The following is a 26,945-nucleotide window of genomic DNA, read 5'->3' as shown; positions in this document are numbered from 1 at the left end:
CGCAACGCGAGCCATGTGGGATCGCTACAGAGAGCTGAAAAAGGAAGAGAGACGTATTATCCGAAAGAAGAAACGAGAGGCCGAAATACGTGAGTGCGAAGAGCTTGAGATGCTGGCCAACAGGAACAACGCCCGAAAATTCTACCAGAAAGTTCGGCGGCTTACAGAAGGTTTTAAGACCGGGGCGTTTTCCTGTAAGAACAAAGACGGCGAACTGGTGATTGACGTACAGAGCAATCTTAAATTATGGAGGGAACACTTCTCGAACTTATTAAACAGTGACAGCTGCGCATGTCACCGAGGAAGTGAAGATCCCGATACCCCAATCGTTGACGACGGAATTGTCGTTCCACTACCCGACCATGACGAGGTGAGAATAGCAATATCACGGCTAAAGAACAACAAAGCCGCGGGCGCCGACGGACTGCCGGCTGAGCTATTCAAACATGGCGGCGAGGAGCTCCTATGCAAAATATGGTCGGATGAAAGCATGCCTGCCGATTGGAATTTAAGTGTGCTCTGCCCAATCCATAAGAAGGGCGATCCTGCAATTTGTGCCAATTACCGCGGGATTAGTCTTCTAAATATCGCCTATAAGGTTCTAGCGAGCGTATTATGTGAAAGGCTGAAGCCCACCGTCAACCAACTGATTGGACCTTATCAGTGTGGCTTTAAACCTGGAAAGTCTACCATCGACCAAATATTTACAATACGCCAAATCTTGGAAAAGACCCACGAAAGGAAAATCAACACACACCATCTTTTCGTCGATTTCAAAGCTGCATTCGACAGTACGGAAAGGAGTTACTTGTATGCCGCGATGTCTAAATTTGTTATCCCCACAAAAGTAATACGGCTATGCAAGATGACGTTGCTCAACACCAGCAGCGCCGTCAGAATTGGGAAGGACCTCTCCGAGCCGTTTTATACCAAACGAGGTTTCAGACAGGGTGACTCGCTGTCGTGTGACTTCTTTAACCTGATGTTGGAGAGTATCGTACGAGCCGCAGAACTTAATCGCTCAGGCACAATTTTTTATAAGAGCGTCAATTGCTGGCGTATGCCGATGATATTGACATCATCGGCCTTAACAACCGCGCTGTTAGTTCTGCCTTCTCCAAACTGGACAAAGAGGCAAAGCGAATGGGTCTGGTGGTGAACGAGGACAAAACGAAGTACCTCCTGTCTTCAAACAAACAGTCGGCGCACTCGCGTATCGGCACCCACGTCACTGTAGACAGTTATAATTTCGAGGTTGTAAAAGACTTCGTCTATTTAGGAACCAGCATTAACACCGATAACAATGTCAGCCTTGAAATCCAACGTAGAATCTAGAAGTAGGCAACTGAGCAGTAAAGTCCTCTCTCGACGAACAAAACTAACACTCTACAAGACTCTCATCATGCCCGTCCTAACGTATGACGCAGAAGCTTGGACGATGAGAACATCCCGGTTATAGCGCCAATTAAGAAGAAGAAGTATCTGGTACGCTTTATTAATACACTTCGGTTATTCCAATTCGGTTTCAGTGTCAAAACTTAAAACAGAATCTAAACAAACCAACGGCAGAAACATATGCCACTTTGACATTAAAATCTCCAAATCACAAGGAAAACTAAGTTAAATATTCTATTAATATCACCTAGTATAGATTCGCCTCCAAGAGAATAATCATGTGGCAACGACGTATTCATAGAAGGTGACTTCGGTAGAGTAACAACAACAGTTACAGGTAGCTTGTTTTTACAAATTGCCACGGCGGTAAGCGCATAAAATGCAAAAATATTGCATTTGGAGGTATTTTTATAAATCGACTTTCCCCAATTTAACACGTAACACTTCGTTTTCATTAGTTTGTTTAGTTTAAGTCTCACAAATCATAATATTATCAAGCCATTCAATGAATTTGTTATGTATATTACTATGTTTCCTGACGTCACACTTGTCCAAATAGAAAGTAACGCTTTTAGAAAGGCGCCACCTTTGGTATTCAATTCGCCTTGAAACAAATCAGCTGCTATACCAAAGTCACCAAGGTGGATTTATAAAATTCGCCTTGGAAGTCACTTTGTGGCAAGGTGGATTTAATAATAAATTCGCCTTGCTTTGTGGTGATTGTGGCCAAGGCGAATTAATTCTACATGTATAGATTAGCCTTGTTCGCCGAGGTCTCAGTTTTGAGGAAACGGCGAATGAATTAACACATATATTTATATTACGGTATAAGGAGCTTGAGTTTTGGTGAATTTGTGTGAGAAAAATATAAGAACGACGAGTGAAATTATACAAAGTTGTACCAATCGTTTGGAATATCAAAGCTTATTCAAATAAATGCGTTCGGTGCGTGAAATCAAAGTACATTCATTGATAGTTTTACGTGCAAAACAGCCACGTAAGGAGTGATTCAAATTTTATACACAAGCAATCAAGTGCATAAATAGCAGTTAAAGTGCATCCCACAGCTGTGTGATTTTAATTCTGCGAGGTAATTATTACCTTCATCAACATATAAATATAAATAAGTTAAGTGGAACCGGAACAAGACATATTAAATAAAAACGGTTCCAAATAGTACAAAAATACAAAACACCGGACAAAATCTGCAAATATTCATAAGTTTACAGCGCGTTGGAAAAAATAGATATAAGATTTAAGTCTAGAAATGAGCGGCAACAAGCAAAAGATACGTCTCGATTACTAATGCAATTTAGAAATTGCAGCAGTATGTGGAAAAAATATCATTAATTTAACTAAGAAATGATATTCAGTGATTTTATTTGTGTAATGTTTAGAAGTATTAGTTTAACCTTTTCTTTGTGGATTTCGGTCGATTAGGTTCGGTGTCAATGACCTAACCTTTCCTTTAATTCATTAGCCTTCCTAGAATAAGTCCATGTAAGGACTGCATTTTGAAATAAGACGAATTTACCGAATTCAATGTTCTTTTGTTGAGAAACAATTGAAAAATTTAAAGAAACAAAAATGGAATGTAGAGCAAACTTGATTCAAGTTACATATATTTGGTTATATGACCCGTTCGTAATTACCATTTTCTATTTTTTATTTAGAAACTAGGCTATCAAGTTGACACTACATACATTTTCCTCAAAAATATGAGACCTATTAAAATTGCTTACTAAATAGGAATATAAATAATAAACTAAACCACTCTTGCATATCCTTCGATTTGGTGATCTGAACGTGGAAGTCATTATTTTTGTTTGTTTACATTTTGATTGCAATATTTGATATTAAAACACTAACAGAGGTAGAGGTAAACCTAAACAAACCCCCAAAAGCGGCCCGGCGTGATAGTGAACAAAAGAGCAATATTTTAATATGTGAAAGTATTTTTAATATATGCCGTATCTCATGTTATACTGTCCCGAGTTGTTGTATCAATATAAAACAAGCCAATAATTTGGATTTGAATATTAATCAGAAAATGTTGAACCATCGAAACAACGTTGAGAACCTTTTACGTCGCCTGATATGTGCTGAGAAATTGTTTTCATCAGTTTCAAAGTGGCGCAATAAGATGCGGCAAAGTGCCTCTAAATTAAAGCAAACTTAACATATAAACATTAAAACTAAAAGAAAAACATAAAACAAAAATTAGTTGACATTATTAATATTAATAAAATTTGCAAAGTTAACAAATTCGTTACTACTTTCAGAGTTATACTTGGATTAATGCACTAGCGGATATATTCACCATAAGGAAATTCTGTTCTTGAATGGAATCGCTTGTAACTACACACAAATTGTCCAAGTAGTAAAAATTTACTAACAAACATAAACAGCAATTTTGCTGAAATTGCATATCACGGAAAATAATTATATAAAGCTGCATAATGTCGAGTCAAACCCCAACAGCGTCAAATAGTACAGAAAGCAATAATGAGAAAAGGGACGGTGTAGGCGACTGTGGCTGCAGTCGTCCGTCTGTCACTGCAGTAAGCAGTGAAAGCAAAGAAAACTCCAGAAAAAAAGATTTCTTGGAAAATATAGAAATTGAAGATCAGACTCATGGGACAGACTCAGGGTTTTTGTCTTGCCCGCTAAGCTCTAATTTCGAAGAGCAAGAGGAAAAGAAACATAACTCTGCCGGAAACCATTCAAACAATTTTGACAAGTTAAGCAGTGATGAAAGAACGGTAGGCTATACCGAAGATTCATATCGTCACGAGAAGGCTAAGGAAGAGGTTTATGTGGTTGATTCGGGTTGCATAGAAGAAGAAGAATACGACGAGTCTAACGCCGCAGAAACGAAAGCCGAACAACAACAAGAACAGAATTCACATAGCACAACTGGTGCATCGAGCATCACAAATTCGCACGATTCAAAAATGAAACTCAAACACGATGTCGATGCCCACATTTCCGAAAGATTTCGCAGTCTAAGTTTACAAAATGAGCCAATAAATAACTTGAACGCGTCTGGCAGAGTGGCGACAGTTGAGCCTGTAGCAACAGTACCAACAAAAACGGCAGATTCTAATCAGCTAGAAGCATGGGAACAATGCTACCAACAAAATGATGAAGGGGACACGTAAGTTTACCATAGTAATTTAGTTGTTCTACAGACAAATATTTAATGAATAATATTCGTCAACTGATATACCATATACATACATACATATGTTTGTAATTAAAAACGAATCGGGAATTCAGTATAATGAATAATTTGTCAATTGTCTTCTCATTATTCTCTCCGCAGCTACCTTCACTTGGCGTGCATATCAGGACATGAAAACGTTGTAGCAGCTCTTATCCGTCTCGCTATACATCCCTGTCTTCTAGATATAAAGAATGATTACAGCCAAACTCCATTGCATCTAGCGGCGCTCACAAAGCAAAGAAGAATTTTGCGCATGCTCTTACTAGCCGGTGCTGAGGTATGTACATACATATAATCATATGTAGTTTCATATGTTACTGCCCGAACGCCAAGTGACCGAACGTCTAGTACTTAATTATGTTAGCTTAAAGTGGTTTACCAAGAAGTAGGAGTAGACATCTCGTTCCGTTGCAGCCAGAAGAAAGACACATGCCCTTAGCTGGATGAGGTATTGTGATGAATTGAGTGCCCAAAAGACGTTCAGGTTGAAACGCAAATCTGCTTTCAGTTATATTCTATTCTAAAGTTGCTTAACTCCTAATATGGCAGATGAGTCGGGTCAAGGTGTTTTGATTTTAATTGCAAATAAAATAGATTTCTAGCCAAACATCTATTATCTCTCATGCAAAATGTGCCTTTGATCAGGCTTATTATGAGCGAATGTGATCTCCGAAACGTCTACCAAAGGGTTAATAAATCATAAATTTCATTTCAGCCAACTATTCGGGACCGCCACGGAAATACAGCTTTGCATCTTGCCTGCATGTCTGGCGATGAGCAATGTGTCAGTGCGTTAACAGTGCCATTCAGTGCTTCAGAGATCAACGAAGCGCATCGTCAGTATGGTTACAGGTCGAACGATAAATTATTTTCTTCTCTAAGTTATGCACGCTTACCTCCCGATTTAGAGATTCGTAACTACGATGGTAAGTCATTATTAGAAATACTCTTAATTTAAGGTTTAAAAGGATTATTTAACAAAAGTTTTCATATTTCATTTTATCTTGGTTCTAAACTTTAAATTGAAGGATAAAAATGGTGAAACAAAAATTTGGCAAATTATTTACGATATTTTTTTATTACCAAAATACCTAAATATAATAAATACGACGGCAAAATATAGTAAATACAAGCTTTTCACAAACATGTTGTGTCTGTAACCGAATTAATATTAAACGTGCCGTTCCGTCTTTCGGCTAGCCAGTGGCACAGACGGCAAAATGTTGTGTCGCTGGGAAATTTTCGAACTTTTATTTCTATTAATAGACCTTGGATGTAGACAAGAAATTTCACTATATCGTATTAGTATGCATGTACGAATATGTGAGTTTATCAAAAAAAGAATAAAAAAATACCCGAAGGCTGCCAATGGAAAATGTGAAGATGCATATCCATACATTAAATAATCTAATTTAAAATGAACATAATGTATAGAGGATTTTTTATTTAGAGACGTGAATTACTACACGGTCTTTCAAACTCATGTTTCCTTTTTAAATTGAATTCCAACGAATAAATATTTTCCATAGGGACGTACAATTGATATTTTCCAAATGTCCCCAGATGTCGATAGTTTTGTAGAATTTTAAGGCTTTTTTGGGTATCTATCTGGACGCCAGATGTAACTATTCGTAAACTTTATTCTGTGCTCTGTTGGACAAAGAACCAGCACCATTTCCGTAGTGAGTTTCATTGCTTTGTATGATTCTAATTCTTTCGAATTCGTTCTGATTTTAGTAAAGTGTAGATTTTCTACTTAACATCCGTCAAAAGAGACGCCATCATAAAACGATTCGATCTTGAATGACCCTGTATAATGTGTGCATGTATGACATAATTTATTGAAAATAGGAAAATGTTAAAGATAATTAAATTTTCTTAGCCTCGATTCAGTACCCTATACATTTTTGGTACATTTGGCGTTGTTTGCTGACGTCAGTAACGTAGTGTGTGTATGCAAGATATTTTTAAGTCCATCACTCGCACAGTTTGGCTAATTGGTGAGAAGCGTGAGGTCTGTAATGTTTCAGCCCCAAATGAAGTAAGTGAAGTTCATGCAAATCTATCTCCGAAAACAGTTTGGTAGACAAAGGAAAAGGGCAAAGCCATTACCTGGGCAAATCTGTTACTTATGTGCAGAGAGATGTACCTACACTTGTACGAGTATGTATGTACGTCATCATAGAATGAATTTATTTTATTGATCGGCTGAATGAGGTTATAAATAGCTTTCTGAGGGTGGCATGGACGTACATTATCTTTGATGCAATCATCAAGTAGCTGGTACGGTTGTATGTACGTATATACAGTGGCACAGTAAAGTCTACATACCCCAATGAAAAGCGAGGTTTGGAGATTTCTGTGAACATTGTAGCATTAGAATATATTCCAAACAAATCCGATCTAACAACAAACCATAAAATTTAACAAAAAAATTTTAATCCAAAAATATTTATTAACAAAAACAAACAAAATTCATTTTCCAAACACAGAAAAGTCTGCATACTTTGTAAAAAGAATGTGTTTCACTTAAAAGGAAATAAAGAGACAACAGAATTAATACTTGGAGGGTCCGCCACGACTTTCTAGAACAGCATTTAATCTATTTTGCATGGAATTTACCAATACTTTTGTGTAATTATTCGAAATTAAATTCCACTCTTCAAGTAAAGCATTTTTGAGGTCCTGTTTATTTTTAATTGTCCTTTTCCTAATGCGACGATCCAATTCATCCCATAAATTCTCTATGGGGTTCAAATCCGGTGACTTGGGTGGGGAATGAAGTTGATGGGGCACATTATATAGTAGCCATTCTTTGACAACACCAGCGGTATGTTTTGGGTCGTTATCTTGCTAAAAGTACCAACCCGCCGTAAGACCCAGTTTACTCGCGGATTGCTTCAAATATACCATGCGATCCATATTAATATCAATAAATGTTAAATTACCCACCCCAGCCGCTGACATGCAGCCCCAAACCATTATGGAGCCACCGCCGTGCTTCACCGTAGGAAGCAAGTTTTTGGGCAATAATGCTTCATTATTTCGACGCCATACTTTTTGTTTGCCATCATAGCCAAACAAGTTGAACTTGCTTTCGTCACTAAATAAAACATTAGCCCAAAAATCTTCGTATGCATCAATATATTTCTTAGCAAATTCGACTCGTTTCTCCATATTTATTTTGCTGATGAATGGCTTCTTTCGAGGCACACGGTTGTGGATTCCATTGCTTCTCAATAAATGTCTCACCGTTTCTGGATGCACTGAAGCAATATCCTGATTTTTTAGGGTTTTTGCAATTTCTATTGCTGTTATTCTTGGATTTTCTTGCACGTCTAACAATATTTTTCGCTTAGCACGAGGAGTCAGTTTAGGTGGGCGACCACTTCTTGGTTTGTTTTCTACACTATTAGTGTGATTATATTTCCGAATAATTGTTTGAATGCTTGATTTTGGATGTCCGACCAGTTCTCCAATCTCTCTTAAAGATTTTTTTCCTTATAATATTTCACAATTAGCTCACGTACTTTAACACAGATTTCTTTACCCATTTTGGTTAAATTAACACAGCTACAATATTAATATCGAAGAACTAAACTTCTTTCTAACTAACGGTATCTAGTAAAGACGCCTGAAGTGATTGGTAGCACTGTTTGAGTACAGAACTGCATTTTGTGTACTCCACTACAAAGCCGTATGCAGACTTTTCTGTGTTTGGAAAATGAATTTTGTTTGTTTTTGTTAATAAATATTTTTGGATTAAAATTTGTTTGTTAAAATTTATTGTTTGTTGTTAGATTGGATTTGTTTGGAATATATTCTAATGCTACAATGTTCACAGAAATCTCCAAACCTCGCTTTACAATGGGGTATGTAGACTTTACTGTGCCACTGTATGTAATCATGTACTTGCGTGACCCGCGCCTAACTTTTAGCAGCGACTTGACGTCAAAGTGTCATTTGCGTGTTTTTGGTAAAATACCTATTGGAAAAATGTAGGTGTGTTTGCATGTGTCTGTGCAAAATGCCATAGGGAAAACTCCAAGCTAAATCTTGAATTTGTCTGCCAACATGTGTGTGAAGGTACATACATACATACATTTGCGTATTGCACAGCCATTGGCATGTGAGTATTTCGAACGCCATCGCGCCGAAGCTCTCTCTGTAGTCATCGTCTATGCTACGCTGCTAAATATAAATTTTTTTGGGGTTTTCCCCAACACCAAATACAAGCACCGCTAAAGCAAGAGTGTGATCAGGGCGAAATTCCACACAAAATGTGAAGCGAAGCAGAGTCAAAGCGAGACTACACAACAAAAAAAGAAAGACAATTGAGAATTATAATTTTCGAAAGCAGCAAAGAAATTACTAAAACGCGTAAATGTGCATTTTTGGTTCACAGACGCTTGGGAAAATATATGAAAATACGAAATATAAAATATATCTGTATGTATGAGTGTAAGTAGCAATGTGTACTACAAAAATATCAGACGGATATTAGTATAGTAAAAAATAAAATTGCAATTGCCTGATATGGAAGAAGAAGACACATCGGTTTTCCACTTGGCATACTTTGCAAAACAAAAAAACAAATATATTCACCTACCAACATACTAAAAATTTAAAAGAAGAGAATATTAAAAAAAAAATGTTGGAAAAAGTTTTAGAATGATTCACGTCCCACGAAGGATTGACGAAACTTGGCTCTTAATAAGATTTCTTATTTCAAGTTTATCTAAGTTGGTCTACAACAAGAACAAGTTTTCATAGCAAATACTGCCGACCCAATTGTCAAATTTTTATTTAGCGACTTGCTTGGTCGAGATTCATCTTAAAGGCAATTATGTTTGCCTTTTCACAAAATTTATCTTAATACCAATAATCGTTCATGCCAACAAAACTCAAATTGTAACATACATACATACGTGCATATGTAGTCTTACGAGACATACTGAATTCGGATACTCCATGGCAAACAGATAATCAGCCGTATGTGAACACATGTCAATGGCATTGCAACCACGCACAAATTAAACATTTAGATTGAGTTTTTTACAAGTTCAGCTACCTTAGCAGTTCAACAGTAAAACAAACAACGAAGAACCCAAATGTGCGCACGAACACTTCAGTTAGTGAAAGTGTTGACCTTTCGCCAATACATAGGCACATGATTTACTTAAGTCCAACATATGGAATGTACCTACATATGTAAGTACACTCGTGCGAATTTTTACCATCCAGCGCGATCACCTAAAGTATTACAAGCGGGCTCCTAATAGAATTCATTGATTGCTCTATTATTTATGTATGTATGTACACTATGTATGTATGTAAGTAGTAATCGACTTCATCGTCTATTCCACGTCTATAAAATGTTGTTACTAAGGCTTATCTATGCCGCATTTGACTTATTTTATGGGAATGTGGGTTTTCCAGTCATCAGGGCTGGCAAATATCTCTATTCGCGTGTGGTAATTGCCGCGATATTGAATTTCCCCCAAGTTGATTAAATGAATTTTTCGAGTGATTCTTTCCTCCATTATACAGCTCTACTTTGATTATAGAGATTAAAAAAATGCACACATACATGCATACGTGCATACATACATAGAACACGTAACAACATACAATTTTTGAATATTTTATGTTGGCACAAGATCACCAATGCTAACTGTGAAATCCCGCCTTAAGTCTATAAATCCAAAACATAGATGAGAAACATCGAAAACTCGGAGAATCGCAATCGCATGGGAATGCCTTAATGCCAACAGGAAATAAGGGAAATAAACGAACACAGGGCATAATAACAAATAAATAAGCGATTCAGTGTTTCGTCCCCAATCTTTATGATACAATGACTCGGCATGGAAAATACTTTTGATATATAAAACTGTGTGCTTTTTTTAGCAATGAGAGAAGAATAAATTATACAATAAGGCAAATATTTCTTGGAGGGTTCTACACTTTTATGCCGCCTCAGATGGTTTTAATGGAAAACTTTTTATTATAGAAATGTTTTAAAGGTTTGCTTTTGCCAAATGCCACTTTTACTGAAGATTATATATTGCCATTCTAGTGGACTATTGGACGCTGTCAGCTTTTCGAATCGCCTTGAGAAATATTTGGTGCTATTTTTTTTTAATGACGATGTAATGTGGAAATCCAATTCATGTTATACGTTATTTATATACATATGTCATTAAGCAAAAAATTTGTTAGTGCTCTTTTTAGTTTTGTTGTCTCATCGCAATTCATTTCTTACCTTCGTTTCTTTTAATTCTTTTTTTTAATATTTTTTTGCTGTGGGTATCGCTGAAAGCCGTGGTCGAGATTTTTTGTTTTTCAACTGCCTTGAGCAAGCGTACGCGCTTTTAATCCAGTCTTCTACACAGTCGTCGCATAAGTTGCATTGTTTAGTGTCAAATGCTTTTACCTTTTCTTTTGAATAAGCGGAAAACCCGCGAGTTATTCGTAATCGCTTGGGCGCATATATGTACGTATGCTTGCATTTAGCGTTGTACTTTGTTCAAGTAAATATGTATGTCCATGCATATGCACATATATGTATGTATGTATGTATGCATATTATTTCCGCCGTTTACGTATGTCGCAATTGCGTTTTAGGGTTTTTCGCTTAATTTGTTTCGTTGTTTATATCTCCCATATGTGTATTTCATTTATTTCAAGACATTCCAGATGTTGGGAAAATTCCAAAATATTTCCGAACAATGACAAGCATCACTTTGAAACTCTATTATGCAGAAACTTCACCCAATCAAATAATTATATTTTACCTAGAATAGAAAGGTTCGCGCAACCACAAATTGGGATGCGTTGAACTTTTGATCGATTTACAGGCTTTCGTTAGTATGTCAGTGGTTTGAAATTCATAGGCTATAAATATTCTAGGAGATATGGGTGAGCCAGTGATGGTAAATGATTTTTTGAAAAATCCCTACTCAGCCCAAAAAAAATCCCTACTTTTCCCTACGCTTACAAAAAATTTTCCCTATACAATTCCCTACATTTTTTTTCCTGTGTTTACACTAGTTATAATGAGGCACTTGCAACGTCAAAATTGAATTATTTGCTTAAGTTTTGGACTTGCTATTTTTGGTCCTATTTTGACACTTTATAATAAAAACAAATTTTATTTCAAATATATATAAGTACACATATTTATTATATTATAAACCATAATGTGAAGAAAAATTCAGCGAAAAGACTAAAAATTAGACTTTTTCATTACATTCAGTTCTGTTTAAAGCAAGGAGGAGTTTTTAGTTTTTCAGAATCCGGCACGGATTCTTTTAAGAGTGGTATTAAATGGTTAATCACTTGCAGCGCGACATTATGCTCAGCAAAGAGCATGCTAAGTCTTAATTGGAAATTTCTGGAACCATTTGGTTTACTCGATTTTTTCTTAAAAAACTATGTTTATTTTAGGTGTCTTTTTTATTGGCTTCATATTTTTTTGGTGCATTTCTGATTCGGCGTGCTTCTGAAAATCAGACTTGCCACAGTTCTAAACTTTGTCACACGCAGCGCATTTTCATTTGAATGGATCGTTAGCCACAGCTTCCAACCAGCCACTAAAATTGTCGTCGTCAAGCCAATTGTTATTGAACTTTTGTTTCCGATACTTGCATTGTTTTTTCTGTTGTTCCTCCGAAGAGTCAGTCGAAGAGGGGGAACTCATATATAAGTATATATATTATATATGCATTTTAAATATAAAAAACTAAAACTAAATTATTTGCAAACTTACTTCAAAAGTGAAAAGCACCAGAAAACTAACAATTTTCGCGCGAAGAAAAAATCGCGTTAGAGTTAACGAAGAAAAAAAACGGCAATGTTGCCGTATTAACGCTTTTAAAAGTATTCTGCCATAAAGAAAAAAAAGTCTGTCATGATGAAACCTTACTGCGAATTTTTATTTTAAATGAACTTTTCTAATTTTTCCCGCTATTTCAAATTTTTTTCTGTCCTTCTTGAAAATTCCTTACATTTATACACCCACATTTTTGGACAAAAATCCCTACATGTAGGGAATTTTCCCTACATTTACCATCACTTTGGTGAGCCTGGCATTTTCCGGCGGGTTTCAGAGGTTGAAAAAAAGAAGATTTTGACTATTTTTTTTTTAGTATTTTGTGAAATTTTTATTTAAAAATTTCAAAAACTCAGACGTTGGTACCTCATCTTCCTTGACGTCTCAAAAAAAATACTCTTGCCGTGGAAAGCATAACTCATTATTGGTTCATCTAAAATCAAAAAACCAAACGGATTTCGTTAGTACATGGAAAAATCTCGTTGTTGTACGAAGGAAAAAAAATCAAAATTTGAATTTTTGACAGGCTTTGAACCAAAAACACACTTTTTAGTGAAATTTTCGACATACATTGGCTCAAAAACAAATAGTTGTAATTTAAAAAAAAAATCCTTCCTTCAATAACTAGATAATGTTATTTCAAAGACTTGTACAAAATTTGAACTAAATCCCTTCAAAACTTTTCGAGATATCGTGTCCACCGACTTAAAAAATGGAGTTTTTAGATAAACGCGTATACCTGCGAAGCGCTCAACTGACGTGGCCTAATGGGCGGAGCTTCTGAAGGGTCTATCTCTTAGAATTTTACTCAGATCAACTTAAAATTTTAGGAGAGTATTTTAAACATACTGTACTATTTAATGAGACAAAAAAATCTATTTTTTGAAATTTTCAAACCCACCTAACCCCTTAAACAAATTGGCTTGCCGAAGATTTCTGATGAGTCATGTTCACTGCCTGAAACGAATAGATAAATACTTGCATTCCTTCGGAGTTTCCGCACCGTCCTTAACAATCATCAACTTTTGTCATAAATGTATCATCTTAAACCTATCCATCTAACATTCGATTTCACCTTTGTCCAATTGCCGCTTGCTGTTGTCTAGGCACATCTTTTATTGATAGCGCAAATCAAAGGCATCGCTTACATATGGTACATACATACATACACTTATATATGCATATTGAAATAAAAATAGCTTTTACAACATACAAACATACGAAAAACATTAGCTCTTATTCTTTGGTTATCATTTCGTTTCTGTGTCGTTGTTTCAATATTATCGATTCGAGCTGCGGTGTAATTTCCGAGCTTGCAAATCTGAAAACCTGTTGCTGTTCTCACTGCGTTGCGCATTGTTTCATCAGGTGGCTATTTTATTTAGACCATAACAGTATTGCTGCCAACAACCCAGTAGGGATTACGTTCAACTCTCTGAGCAGTATACATACATACATAGTCTCGAAAACTTCTATGAAGTTGATTGGTGCCGTCGTCATATAACGATGCTTGCCGTCGTTATTACTGATACTGACGCCGTTTTGTTTTGTTTCATTTAAATTAGCTTTTGCAAACTTAACTCGCATTTCTGTGTCTTTTTTGTTGCTATTTAAGTGCTTTATTATGGGAATTTCTCGGGTTTTTCTGAACCCACACACACCCAGCCACAAATGCAAGCACGTTTGTACGGCGTCATCGTTTGGTTATTATTGCTTTATCGTTGGCATCAATGTGTTTGTGGTTAGCATTGTGTTGGTTAATGTGGCTGAGAGGTTTGCTTCCATCATAACAAGTTGTACTAAAATATATATACACTACTTACACACATACACATACAGGTGCGGAAGAATTATATGTAAGAAAAAACCCAACACTTCAGCGAAAAAAAATGTCAATGAGACTTTTGAGGCATTTGAAACTTGCCTTTGGTTACATTAATATTGAATTGGCTAAAAAACTGCAAACTCAGAATTTTTCTAAAGGCACTGAACAAAAAGTTGGGAATCTTTGATCTATTTTTTTGTTACAGTTTTGTGAATTTTTTGCAAAGTTTAGAGCTGCGAGTTGCATGTTTTTTGTTATAGAATGCACTACTTTTATAAAAACAAAAATAAAATAGGGAAAAAATAGTTAAAACTTGAAGATTCGATATGGTCTTACTATTTTAAATGCAGGTGTATGAAAGAAAAATTATTTAAATTCGAAACCCGGTTTTCAAATCTTTTGAATGCCTTCCATCATACATAGTTTGACGCCGTTCAGTCTGGTAGCGAATGTCTCCTGCAGAAATAAAATAATTTCTTATGGATTTTAACAATTTTTGGAACTTATTTACTAGAATTGCTAAACTTGAAATGAGTAACAACTGAAAATAATTGTTTTTTCTGGCTTGTATTTATATAACGTGATTTTGAATTCACTCGTCCAAAATTGTTTAAGCAGTTATCGCGTCAATCAAGAAGAAGAAGAATTTTGAATTGAGCCCTAATTAGGAATCAAAAGCTAATATAATTATGATTGATGATGAGTATTTTTGACGTGATAACGTCTTATAATTCGATTTAGCCGGCGGCACGCAGGAAAAAATGTGTCGTTATCTTGCTCATTCGTCTTTATCTTGCTCAATCGCCGTTACCTTGCTTGAACTGCAAGCGAAAGCGCGGAACGAACGACAAAGAGCACAATCGATCCCCGCATTCGGCAACGTTCGTCATCTGGCTCTCTCCTACTTGAGTGAACATATATATGTATGTATATGCGCATATGTATATAAATTCACATATTTGTATTTGCATATGCCTTCTTATTGATTATTATTAATTTGATTTACTTGAAGAATTTAAAATAAAACCAATAATCATTCTTACCGAATTTATAATTAGTGACGACTAGTTGTTAATAATACCTGTTGTTTTAATGTTTTTATTATTAATTTATTATTATATATGAAGGAAAAAATGTATGGTAATATTTACCACATACCTTATAAGATATGTTGTATACTAATATATGTGTATAAACATGCATACGTACATACTTATACTTTGGTGCAATTTTCATAGACTAATATACATATGTACGCGCCAATTATATATGTATTTATATATAATATACATATGTCCTATGTCAATACATATAAACATGCATATATTCAATTTCGCGCAATTTTGAAACAAAAAGAATAAATCTATATGTATGTAAAGATGCATACAAATCATATAGACATATCAAACATATCGAATCTATTCTGTACGCAAGCAAATGTAAGCTAATGTACCTTGCTTGAACTGCAGGCGAGAGCGCGGAACGAACGACAAAGAGCACAATCGACCTCCGCGTTCGGCAACGTTCGACATCTGGCTCTCTCCTACTTGAGTGAACATATATATATGTATTAGGCCGGGTCGATTTGTGGGGAGGCAAAAAAATCGCCCATTGCTCTGTGAAAATCATATTCAAGGGATCAAAATAAGAAACTTTGCCGAAGGAACCATACCTCTAAAACGAATTCTGATGTCCCCCGATTTGGGTCGAACGAAAAATCCCACTTTGACCCATTTAGCGTGCTCCAATCGAGTCCAAATGTATGACCGACCCCCACTAAAAATCATATTCTAGGGATCAAAATAAGAAACTTTGCCGAAGGAACCATACCTCTAAAACGAATTCTGATGTCCCCCGATTTGGGTCGAACTTTTAGTGTCTTTTGTGGGGAGGCAAACAAATCGCCCATTGCTCTGTCAAAATCATATTCTAGGGATCAAAATAAGAAACTTTGCCGAAGGAACCATACCTCTAAAACGAATTCTAGTGTCCCCCAATTTGGGTCGAACCTTTTAGTTTCTTTTCTCATGTAAAGGCCAAAAATGGTGATATTTTGAAATGATTGTATGGGGAACCCCCCAGGGGAGTTCCAGGGGGTGTGCCACTGGCATGGGTGGATCGGCCGTCCAAAGTTAGTGGGGGTCGGTCATACATTTGGACTCGATTGGAGCACGCTAAATGGGTCAAAGTGGGATTTTTCGTTCGACCCAAATTGGGGGTCATCAGAATTCGTTTTAGAGGTATGGTTCCTTCGGCAAAGTTTCTTATTTTGATCCCTAGACTACGATTTTCACAGAGCAATGAGCGATTTTTAAATCGAAGCGCCCTATGTATGTATATGCGCATATGTGTATAAATTCACATATTTGTTGTTGTTGTTGTTGTTTTAACAGCATAGTTAGCCCTGTCAGTGTAGGTATATCATCTGTCGTCTTCGTCTAGCTCATCTAGGGGTAGGCCCAGGAAACATGCTGTTTCGACGGGTTGGGTCCAGAGGGAGAGGGGGGTTAGATGAGTCTGATTATGGGGGCATGTGAAGAGGTGGTTAGTGTCGTGCGGGGTACCTTCACATGCCGGACATGTGTTTGGTATGTCGGGGTCAATTCTGGATAAGTAGGAGTTTAACCTGCTACAATATCCAGAACGTAATTGTGCCAATGTTACACGAGTCTCACGGGGAAGCTGGAGCTCTTCATCTGCAATGGGTGGTGGTTGGACTCCGATTGCGGCATTCACGGGACGGGAGTTCATGAAGGTGGTAACGGACTCCCGGTGAATGTCGTTTATTGACTGTCTAAATACTGTCCGGTCCAGTAGGTCTCGGTCAGTTTTGTCCTGGAGTTCGTCAGCGTAGTCGAGGAGGTGTCTCCTGACGTGCCTGGGAGGCGGCTCAGGCTCAAGCAGGTGTCTGCAGGGGTGAAACCTGCGGTAACACCCCAGCAGGAACTGCTTGCTGAGCAATTTGTTGTGCTCCGCGACTGGGAGCATTTGTGCCTCGTTGTGCAGGTGTTGTATGGGTGACATCAGGAGGCACCCGGTCGCTGTCCGAATGGCGGTATTCTGACATGTCTGAAGCTTTATCCACTGCGAATCACTAGTACCAGGCGACCAGACAGGCGCAGCGTAGTTTAGAACCGGCCGGCCAATTGCCTTAAATGTCGAAAGCAACAGTTCTTTGTCCTTGCCCCAAGTGCTGCCGGCCAGCGATTTGAGGACCTTGTTGCGATTTTGGACTTTAGTGGCAATTGCGGTTGTGTGCACAGAGAAGGAGAGCAAGCTGTCAAAGGTTACACCCAAAATTTTGGGGTTATTCACAGTCGGAATTGGTGTGTCGTCGACTTTTACCTTAAGGGACAGCTTGACCTCCTTTGTCCAGGTGGTGAAAAGGGTCGCCGTGGACTTAGTGGGGGAAAGTTGGAGATTCCTCGCAGTGAAAAAGCGAGAAAGGTCGGTGAGGTAGTTGTTCACTTTGGAACACAGGCCATCGATGTCATTGCCCGACGCCATTATCGTGCAGTCGTCAGCGTATGAGATCAGGGAAACTCCCGCTGGTGGTTGGGGGAGCTTCGAGATGTAGAAGTTAAAAAGCAAGGGTGAAAGGACACCACCCTTCGGTACGCCTTGCTTAATCTTCCTCTGCTTTGACATTTGATCTCGAAAAATCACTGACGAGTGCCGACCGCTCAGGTAGTTCGCGGACCACCTCTTCAGCCCTGGCGGGAGTGTCGACTGATAAATATCATCTAGTAGCGTGGAATGGCTGACTGTATCGAAAGCCTTCTTTAAGTCCAACGCTACTAGGACAGTCCTCTCGCAGGGGCGGTTTTGGTTAAGCCCGCGATTTATCTGGGCGTTTATGGCGGTGAGTGCCGTGGTGGTGCTGTGCACTCGTCGGAATCCGTGCTGATGTGGGGCTGGGGCCAGGTGGGTCGTGAAGAGTGGGAGTAGGAGGGCTTCAAGTGTCTTCACTACTGGGGAAAGGAGAGTTATCGGCCGATAAGACTCCCCTTGGTTGGCGGGTTTCCCAGGTTTCAATAGTGGGACCACTCTCCCTGCTTTCCACTTGTCAGGGATGATGAGAGTGGCCAGAGACAAATTGAAGACCCTTGTGAGGTATCCTACTCCCAGGGGTCCCAGATGCTTCAGCATCAGCGCGTTAAGTCCGTCAGGGCCAATGGCTTTCGATGATTTCGACTTGTTGATGGCCCCCTGAACCTCATCACCGGAGAAAGTAAGTGGCGCACTGTCGTTCGTCAGTTTGTGCAGCCTTCTGGTAACACGACGTTTGGTTCTGTCGCCCGGAGGATGCAGTGTAAACAGCCGGCTAAAATAGCTCGCGCATCTCTTCGGGTCCGACGAAGTACAACCGTTGAAGGTGATAGCCACCTTGTCGTTGTGTTTCGTCGGGTTCGACAGGGACCTAACGGTGGACCAGAGCTTACTCACTCCGGAGGTGAGGTTACAAGTCTTCAGGTGCTCAACCCATTTAGTCCGCTTATGTTGATTTACCAGTTGCCGGATCTCCAAATTGAGATCCCTTATGCGGGGATCCCCGGGATCGGCCTGGCGTAGGTGGTCACGCTCGTTTGCTAAACTGGCTGCTTCTGCTGGGAAGTGGGGACGGATGTCCTTATAACATCCAGCTGGGATGAAGCGAGCCGCAGCAGCTGTGAGCACCTTGCGGAATGCGCGTTCGCCGACGCGCACATCAGTGGGGATGGGAAGAGCGGCGAAGGTGTCCTCGGTGAATTCCGTGAAGCCGGCCCAATTAGCTTTTATAAAGTTAAAATAGGACCGGTGATTCGCGGAAACGAAATCGGCAGGTCTCTCGATCGAGACGATAATGGGCAAGTGGTCTGATGCAAGCGATAGCTAGGTCGCCACGTTATGCTATTTATCAGACCCGCGCTAGCTATTGTTAGGTCAGGCGAGCTGCTACAATTGCCCACTACCCTGGTGGCGGCGTCGTCGTTCACTGTGCTGAATGTCGAGTCGTCTATCTGCTCTGCCAATTGCTGTCCCCTACGATCATTTGGCAGGCTTGAATGCCAAAGATCGTGATGCGCATTGAAGTCACCTACAACCAATCGGTTTTCACCTCTGATGAGCGCACCTATATCAGGGTGATATCCTGCCGGGCAGCAGGTGACAGGGGGTATGTATATATTAAAAATTTCGAGCTCGGAATCGCCTGACCGGACAGCTATGCCTTGACATTCTAAGGTGCTGTCCCTGGGGTCGATTCCTTCATCGATAAGACGATACTGCACAGTGTGGTGGACTATAAACGCTAGGCCACCACCGTTGTCTCGCTCGCGATCGTGTCTGTGCACGTTATAGCCATCCCTGGTGATCAGAGATGACCTAGCGTGCAACTTTGTTTCTTGGACCGCAGCTATCTTGATACTGTGCCGGTTCATAAAGTCGACTATCTCGTCGACCTTACTCGTAAGTCCGTTGCAGTTAAACTGGAGAAGCTTGAAGCTTCTCGGTGAGGTCAGTGTAATCCGGGGGGTGAGGGACGCGTGGGGTTGTCTACGTTGGACCTGCTGTGCAATCCACTGTGGTTGTTGCGGCCTGATGGTGGTGGGCGGCCGCTCCTCCGGGGGAGGTAGTGGGTGCAGAGCTCTGCAGCAGGGGGCAACGTAGGCAGTTGTCCACTCACGGGTGGTGCGCAGGCCGGAACATCTCCGAAAATGGCACCAGCCATTGCAGGAATTGCACTGGACTGATACCAGATTCCGAGGTATTACGGTCTGACACACGGAACAGACTGTACGGGGGACCAGGAGCTGCTGGTTTGTCCCCGCACTGGGGTTGGAGCAGGAAGGGATAGGAGGGGTTAAAGGGGAGTTGTGTTGCTCCGATAGGCTCCTCACCGTGGAGGTGTGGGTTGTGGTGGCGGTTGGTAGTGCCGGCCTATCAGGGGGTGTGGTAGCCGTGGAGGCATCAGACGCCTGTTGGCGGGAGCAACACGTGGCCACATACCGTGTGGACCACTCCCTGTGCGACTTAAGGCCTGAGCAGGTCTTAAGGTGGCTCCACCCGTTGCACTTATTGCACCTAACCGAGGTGGAGTTCGGGTGGAGCCGTTGATGGCAGACGCAGCAGTAGAATACCTCTGGCCCAGGGTTGGATTCGACTCCAGCCCTGAGGAGAAGTATTTGGAGCAGGTTAGCTGCGGGAGTTTGCTCCTGTGACGTAAGGGGTGGGGTGATATACGATACACTAGACAGGGCTAGTGTACTGGGGCGGCAGCCCTTGATCGGGAAAAACCCGAGTCATTCCGGTAACGTAGAACCGGCTGCCATGGGAATGGCACACATATTTGTATTTGCATATGCCTTCTTCCTGCATGGTAATGAACCATTTCTCTGTTAGAATAGGGCGATGATAGGAAAAGTAGGAATTGAAAGGAGTGTTTCGAGTGTAATGTGTCTTGAAAAAGGCAAATCGATGATGTTGCCTCTTAGTGTTGTTGACTTATTAGCGTCTGATACACAATCGAAATCGAACATATCTTTCATGAATTTGATAAATGTTTCGTACGTTTGTGTAAATGTAACTTGATAAATTCCATTGCGATTCCATTTACCTCCTTCTCTATATCCATACAAAATATCTATCAAACAAATCAAATTAAAATTTTGTTTTGAAAATTGCAACCATTACATCAGTATTTTCTTATGACGTTGTCACGTTAAACTATCGTCAGTAAACCGACTTTACAGACAACCTCTTTTTTTTATTATTATCTTTCATAAGTAAAATGCATGGGACCTATTTTATGTTTTAATACAATTATTTTCTTTACGTTTTTTTCAGGCGAATATTGTGTTCATATCGCTGCCGAGGCGGGCCATTTAAAAATACTAAGTATTTTAGTACAACATGGCGCGGATATCAACGCCAGAGTAAGTGCTCTTTACAGTAATTATGTTATTTATTCTAAAATGCGCTCTCTACTGCTTACAGGAAGGAAAAGGTGGCTACACACCGCTACACATGGCCATTGAGAAGGGCAATGAGGAGCTATTCAATTTCCTACTCGACGATTGCAAACATACTCTGAATTTGGAAACATCAACTTTCGCCCGATTGACTGCATATCAGTTTGCCTGTATTTTGAAGAGATCGCAGATGGAAAGCATTTTGGAAAATCATGGTGCAGAGCCTCTCACACCACCGGAGAGTGAATCTGAAAGTAGCGGCGATGAATCGGAATAAACATACAACACTTCTTTCTTCTCATTAAAAAGTTCTACGTTTTAGTAGAGCCAACGTAATAGACAAAGTGTTTTCACCTATTCTAAGAGCATTTGAACGTAGAGAGAAAACCCTGCAGAGTTATTATTGTTTATAATTTATTAATTGTTTTGACTCAGTTATTACCTAGTCGAATATATGTACCTATACTTGCAATAGACAATTTGTTTTGAGGCAGTTTTGTGTTGTAACCACCTTTGAATCCTTGCTATTTCTGTAATTTAAATAATGGATCTAACTTTTATTATCTAAGATCGTGTGTCTGAAAGAACGGGGAATAGTAATAAGCTCTTAATCCAACTGTATTATTTGATAAGTTGTGCCCGTAAATATAATTTGAGATATCGTTCATGATCGCATAAATTGACTGACATTATAAGAACAATATGAAAAAACAAGAAACTGTTGTATGTACATTTTTAATATGAGGCTGGGTAAAAGGACGTTTAAGAAAAGGCAAATGATAAGAAAAGCTCTAGGTAGAAAAATGTCACTTAATTTGAAACACTGCACTCTAATGTCTTTTCATAATCAGAAATAAACAATAGCAAAAGAAATTTACTTAATTTACTAGTAAAAGTCCAAGGGATAAGATCTCCCTGACGGTAAGGACAGTAATTTTAGGACTTTTTCGCATTTATTTTGTTTTTTGCATGTAATGAACTTTAAAATATGTATTACAAAGAAGACAAATGTTTAAAAGCGGGGGCAGATTTCCAGGACACTCTTTCATGGTAAGTGTGTTAAGCACCGCATCTAAAACAAGTAAATGAAGATTTTTTAAGTTTGATAAGTTAATTACAGATTTAGATTTAGACAAATAGTTGGAGCACTTCAAATTAATTTTTTGCTAAATAAGTTAGTTATAAAAATGTTTAAAATTCACCAATCAAAAAAATTCTACGTCACTTTGTTAACCCTCCGATGTTCATATGGGTCTGGCCAGACCCATTCGATCTTTAAATGTATGTAGATCTTTTATTTTTAATATCTGAGGCTTCTTAGTCCATGACTTCCTAAAATGTAGTGTGCTAAACACAATGAAGTAGCAAAATTAAGATTTTTGCTATATTTGTTGTAGAAATAATAATTTTAAACTAATTTCGTTAATTAAGCTCACATGGGTCTGTGCAGACCCATATACGCTTCTCATGTAAATTGGTTAACCGTTAGGTGTAAACAACTAAACTGTTAGCGGAGACAGCGGCAGAGATAATTTTTTAGTTGACATTTGAAAATTAAAGTGAACACGTGTTTTTTAATTAGTGGGAAGGGTTTTTTTAAATAAAATGGAACAAGTAAATAGGGATGAAGTTGATGTGATGATGCGTTTGCTTCGTAAGCTAAGTGCAGCAAATGTGAGTCCGGAAGAACGTCAGCGACTTCAGGCACAAATTGAAGAAATTATGGGACAGGAGCCCGATCCATTTGAAACAAGTGGCGACGTAGAAGATGATGAATATTTACCAGATGAAGATGACTTCGGTGAAGCATCAGATATAGAACAGGAAATCGAGTTAGAGGCTGTTCTGGATGAAAACCATGATGATATTGAGGATTTGTATAGAGAAGCTATCGCCCTTCAGGCTTCAACCACAATGGAATCATGCAGCACATCTATTACCCAGCACATCTATACAGGTCGAAAGATGGTAAGATGTGGAATTCAAATCCTCCACCACCTGGAAGGCCTCGTTGTCACAATGTTACAACTTTTGCTCGTAAAGGGCCACTACGAGGAGCGTCACCGAGTCATAAAGCTCTTTTCAAGCTATTGCTGTCTCCTGAAATCGAAAGTATCATTGTGCGGGAAACCAACAGAAAAGCCATTGAAGCGTTTCGTCTATGGAATGAAAAGTATCCCAGTAATAATCAGCGTTCTTCGGTAATGACTAACGAAGACGAAATGTATGATTTTTTTGGGATGCTACTTATTGCTGGTGTATTCCACTCGAATTCTCAGCCAGCGAAAGAATTGTGGGCCAGTTACAATATGCCAATGTATAAGGCCACTATGTCATTGAATCGGTTCAAGAGCTTAACTACTTTCATCCGTTTCGATAACAGTGGTACTCGTGCTGAGAGGTTGAAGCAAAGCAAATCTGCTGCCCTGGACGATGTATGGCTCATGCTGTGGGTCAATTTTGAGAAAGCATACACTAACCGTCGATGAACAGTTATTTCCATATCGTGGGCGCACTCGATTCATTATATTCCAAGTAAGCCGGCAAAATATGGCATGAAAGTGTGGTGGATTTGTGACTCTGTTTCAAACTACCCGTTGAAAGGTACAATTTATACCGGAAAACCACCAGGTGGCCAGCGAGAAACGAATCAAGGTGAACGGGTCGTCATGAAATTGATTGGAAAATTATATGGACAGCGGTAGGACTGTTTATGCTGACAATTTTTTTCAACATACAACTTGGCAGAAATGTTGATGGATCGTAGAGTGGCTTTCGTCGGTACCGTAAGAAAAAATAAGACCTTCATTCCACATGAATTGCTTAACCCGAAGCGTGATGTTTAAAGCACTTTATTTTGTTATCACATTAATAATATCGCTCTGTGCTCGTATATGGCAAAGCCGAAAAAGCCAGTAATTATGTTATCCACTGCCCATTACCGTCAAAGCACCGATCCATTGAAAGGATTCAAGCCAGATCAAATTTTGGACTACAATAAATTTAAAGCGGGGTAGATACAATGGATTAAATGTTGACTGGCTATTCGTGCAAACGCTCGACAAACCGTTGGTCACTGGCAATGTTTTATAATATGCTTGATATTGCCGGTTTGGCCCCATTCATCATCTATGACGAGCTGAATCCGGCAAAGCAGAGTGATAAGAGGCGCTATTTTATCATTGAATTGGCACGGCAGCTAGTTATTCCACATATGACGAAACGGGCGACTAACCCATTAGTATGGAGGATTGCTCATATAAGACAAGCAATGAATCTTTTCAATATCAAGGTGAGTATGAATTATATACACACCTACATATATCTCCGCGTATAAAGATATGTGTATGCATGTATTCATATTTACTAATTTAAAATAAATTATTTCGCTACTTTTAGGTACCGGAATCTTGTCCATCGACATCAGATGCAGCACAGCAACAATCATATGCTCAAGATGCTTCAACACGGTCATCGTGCTACCATTGTGCTGCTTCTTCTTCGAAAAAGCGACGTAAAACTCGTTATAACTGCAGCAAATGTAATCGTCCCATATGTCTTAATGAACATTCCATGCAACTATATAGTTGTAAACCCAATTAATACTAATCCGTTCAAATAAATAAATAAAATTATTTTTAAAACCGTATTTCTTACATTATTTGTATGGGTCTGGGCAGACCCTTATGATGCACTTACCGCATCATAAGGCACCGAACATCGGAGGGTTAATGCATTGAAAACGATGTGCATAAATTTTTGGGCAAATTAAAGTTTAAAGCAAAAATGCGAAGCGATTTGAAAATTTCAGGGAGGTCTTCCTCTAAGGCCCAGTTTTTCAGTGATAGTTCAACTTTTTCTTTAAATTCAGAACGTAATATTTCAATATACATATTTTAAACGGGGTTGAAGGAGGTTAAAAAGTTTACTTCAGCTGTTGAAATATTATTACTTAAGATTTAATTTGCGTTGGACGGACGGAAATTTAGTCTTAACAAATAGAAGTACCAAGTAAATATTAAATCCAAATAAATAGGTTTTTTATTTTACTAATTTTAAGCAAATATATTTGCAAAAAAACACTCAAAATCGAATTTTGATGGCTTGGCTAGTATGCATACGTTATTCGGTTTTGCTTTATTTTCGTTATTCGCTAATTTTGATAATTAATTTGACAGTGATGCCACTCTCTATCAATTTGAATAAATAGTGGAAGTCAGCTGTTTAGTGTTAGTGCCCATTTACACACGGAAACATTTGAAAGTGAAGCATTTTGTTCGAGGAGAAGGACGGCCGCGGAAGAAAGAAGGGAATTCGTCTCCCGTACTGGCGACACGCTTTGTACTTCTTATTCGTATTTCCATTATTAAAGCAATTTTTTACAGTTGCTTCATTTGTTTTCTTCTTTTGTGGTAGAAAGTTCTGAGTTAAGTGTTGGGTTTCAATCAAACGGAAGATATCAACGATCACAAACATCCGAACGCTGCTTGGAAAATGCAGAATTATTTTTGCTAGTAAAGTAGGTATAATTTAAAAAAGTTATGGGACATGTTTATGTTAAATTCTAATTTTTCCTCCCATTTCTAGATACTCAAGCTAATTTTAAGTTAATTATTTATATATGAAGCATTAATTCAATTTTTTTTATTCAAGTACTAAAATTTATATATGGATATGTGTAAATAAAAAAAAACAACAAATTATTTAACCAGTTTGCATTCTTCATTGAAATATTTAAGAAACTTTTGACGAACGTACATGTTAGCGGGTTGTAGAATATATCCCAAACAGAAGATGCTTAAGTAGTAAACGTCAAAATGTTGTCGAAAACAATTTTGCCCATGTGACCGCGAATGAAACATGAAAAGAGAATTGCCAGTGTCCCCTTTCATATGTCTCCGTGTGTAAGTCCGGTGTTAGTTAGCATAAGTTTGTGAATTGCACGATCGATACTGCCAAGGTGGATTTAATAAGGTGACAGCATTCACCCAGCTGAATTTTTCGCCGTAGGTATGGCTTACGTCAAAATGATATGCTTTGTTTGTATGTATTGGTATGTTTACATTTGCTTGCTGATTTTGACATGATGCTTGCACCAAACGCAACAACAAATACATGTAGGGTTTTACTTATATGTGTTTGCTGTCACCTGTAATAAATTCGCCTTGGATACTGCAAACGGCAAATATTGTAGGCAGAAATAACAATTGCCGGATCGTTTAAATTTAATTGCGTTACTGGATCATATATTTCCACTTCCCTAATTCTTTTTCATATCAAACTCTTCTTTAAAATCCAATCGCCAACTGGCCAATAACATAAGCTTCCGTTAAATCAATAAATAAACGATATTGAAAATTATAATTTCAATTATTACAAACTGTATGTACTTTTCACCTTCTATCTCAATTGTACAGTAAGTTATCTCAAAATTTTCCTGCTTATGTGCTTATTATGTTTTCCTGCCTTTGTGACGGTAGTATATCTAATACCAGGTTTCCTGGAACTTAAATTGATTTTCTGTTCTGCTTTTGGTGCAGAATTTATTGCCACCGAAGCGTCAAGTACTTTATCTTTGCTTGCAGATTGTGTCTTAATTTTTTTTTGGCACAGTTGCCTTTAGCTGAGCCACGCCGCGTCTTCTTGCCGCTGGAGTACATTTGGTGCTTTCCAGCACGCTTTTCTCGCGTCCTGTGGCGTTGAGATTTCTTTGAA

At 38.6% G+C, this 26,945-nt stretch overlaps 2 protein-coding genes across 2 annotated transcripts; both read left to right on the top strand.

Annotated features, from left to right (window-relative positions):
• Window positions 1-2,163: 2,163 nt before the first annotated feature.
• On the top strand, window positions 2,164-21,948 carry LOC128865006 (NF-kappa-B inhibitor cactus-like). Its single transcript, XM_054104845.1, has 6 exons — window positions 2,164-2,485; window positions 3,678-4,552; window positions 4,721-4,898; window positions 5,337-5,547; window positions 21,106-21,194; window positions 21,256-21,948. The coding sequence occupies exons 2-6, from the start codon at window positions 3,855-3,857 to the stop codon at window positions 21,505-21,507; spliced, it is 1,428 nt and encodes a 475-aa protein (XP_053960820.1). The 5' UTR covers window positions 2,164-2,485; window positions 3,678-3,854; the 3' UTR covers window positions 21,508-21,948.
• Window positions 21,949-23,732: 1,784 nt separating this feature from the next.
• LOC128865007 (uncharacterized) lies at window positions 23,733-25,852 on the top strand. The gene is made up of 2 exons (XM_054104847.1): window positions 23,733-24,522; window positions 24,630-25,852. The coding sequence occupies exons 1-2, from the start codon at window positions 24,262-24,264 to the stop codon at window positions 24,831-24,833; spliced, it is 465 nt and encodes a 154-aa protein (XP_053960822.1). The 5' UTR covers window positions 23,733-24,261; the 3' UTR covers window positions 24,834-25,852.
• Window positions 25,853-26,945: the final 1,093 nt, after the last annotated feature.

The sequence above is a fragment of the Anastrepha ludens genome, chromosome 5, assembly GCF_028408465.1.
Source record: "Anastrepha ludens isolate Willacy chromosome 5, idAnaLude1.1, whole genome shotgun sequence".
NCBI classification, from domain to species: domain Eukaryota; kingdom Metazoa; phylum Arthropoda; class Insecta; order Diptera; family Tephritidae; genus Anastrepha; species Anastrepha ludens.
The sequence above is the reverse complement of the archived record's forward strand: the minus strand, read 5'-3'. Positions and strand labels throughout refer to the sequence as shown.

Bases quoted from the DNA above. Each gene is read 5' to 3' on its own strand.
- LOC128865007 (XM_054104847.1), top strand. From the start codon at position 24,262: ATGTTGACTGGCTATTCGTGCAAACGCTCGACAAACCGTTGGTCACTG. The intron at 24,523-24,629 runs GTGAGTATGAAT...CGCTACTTTTAG, and splicing joins TGAATCTTTTCAATATCAAG to GTACCGGAATCTTGTCCATC.
- LOC128865006 (XM_054104845.1), top strand. From the start codon at position 3,855: ATGTCGAGTCAAACCCCAACAGCGTCAAATAGTACAGAAAGCAATAAT. The intron at 4,553-4,720 runs GTAAGTTTACCA...TTCTCTCCGCAG, and splicing joins CAAAATGATGAAGGGGACAC to CTACCTTCACTTGGCGTGCA. The intron at 4,899-5,336 runs GTATGTACATAC...ATTTCATTTCAG, and splicing joins TCTTACTAGCCGGTGCTGAG to CCAACTATTCGGGACCGCCA.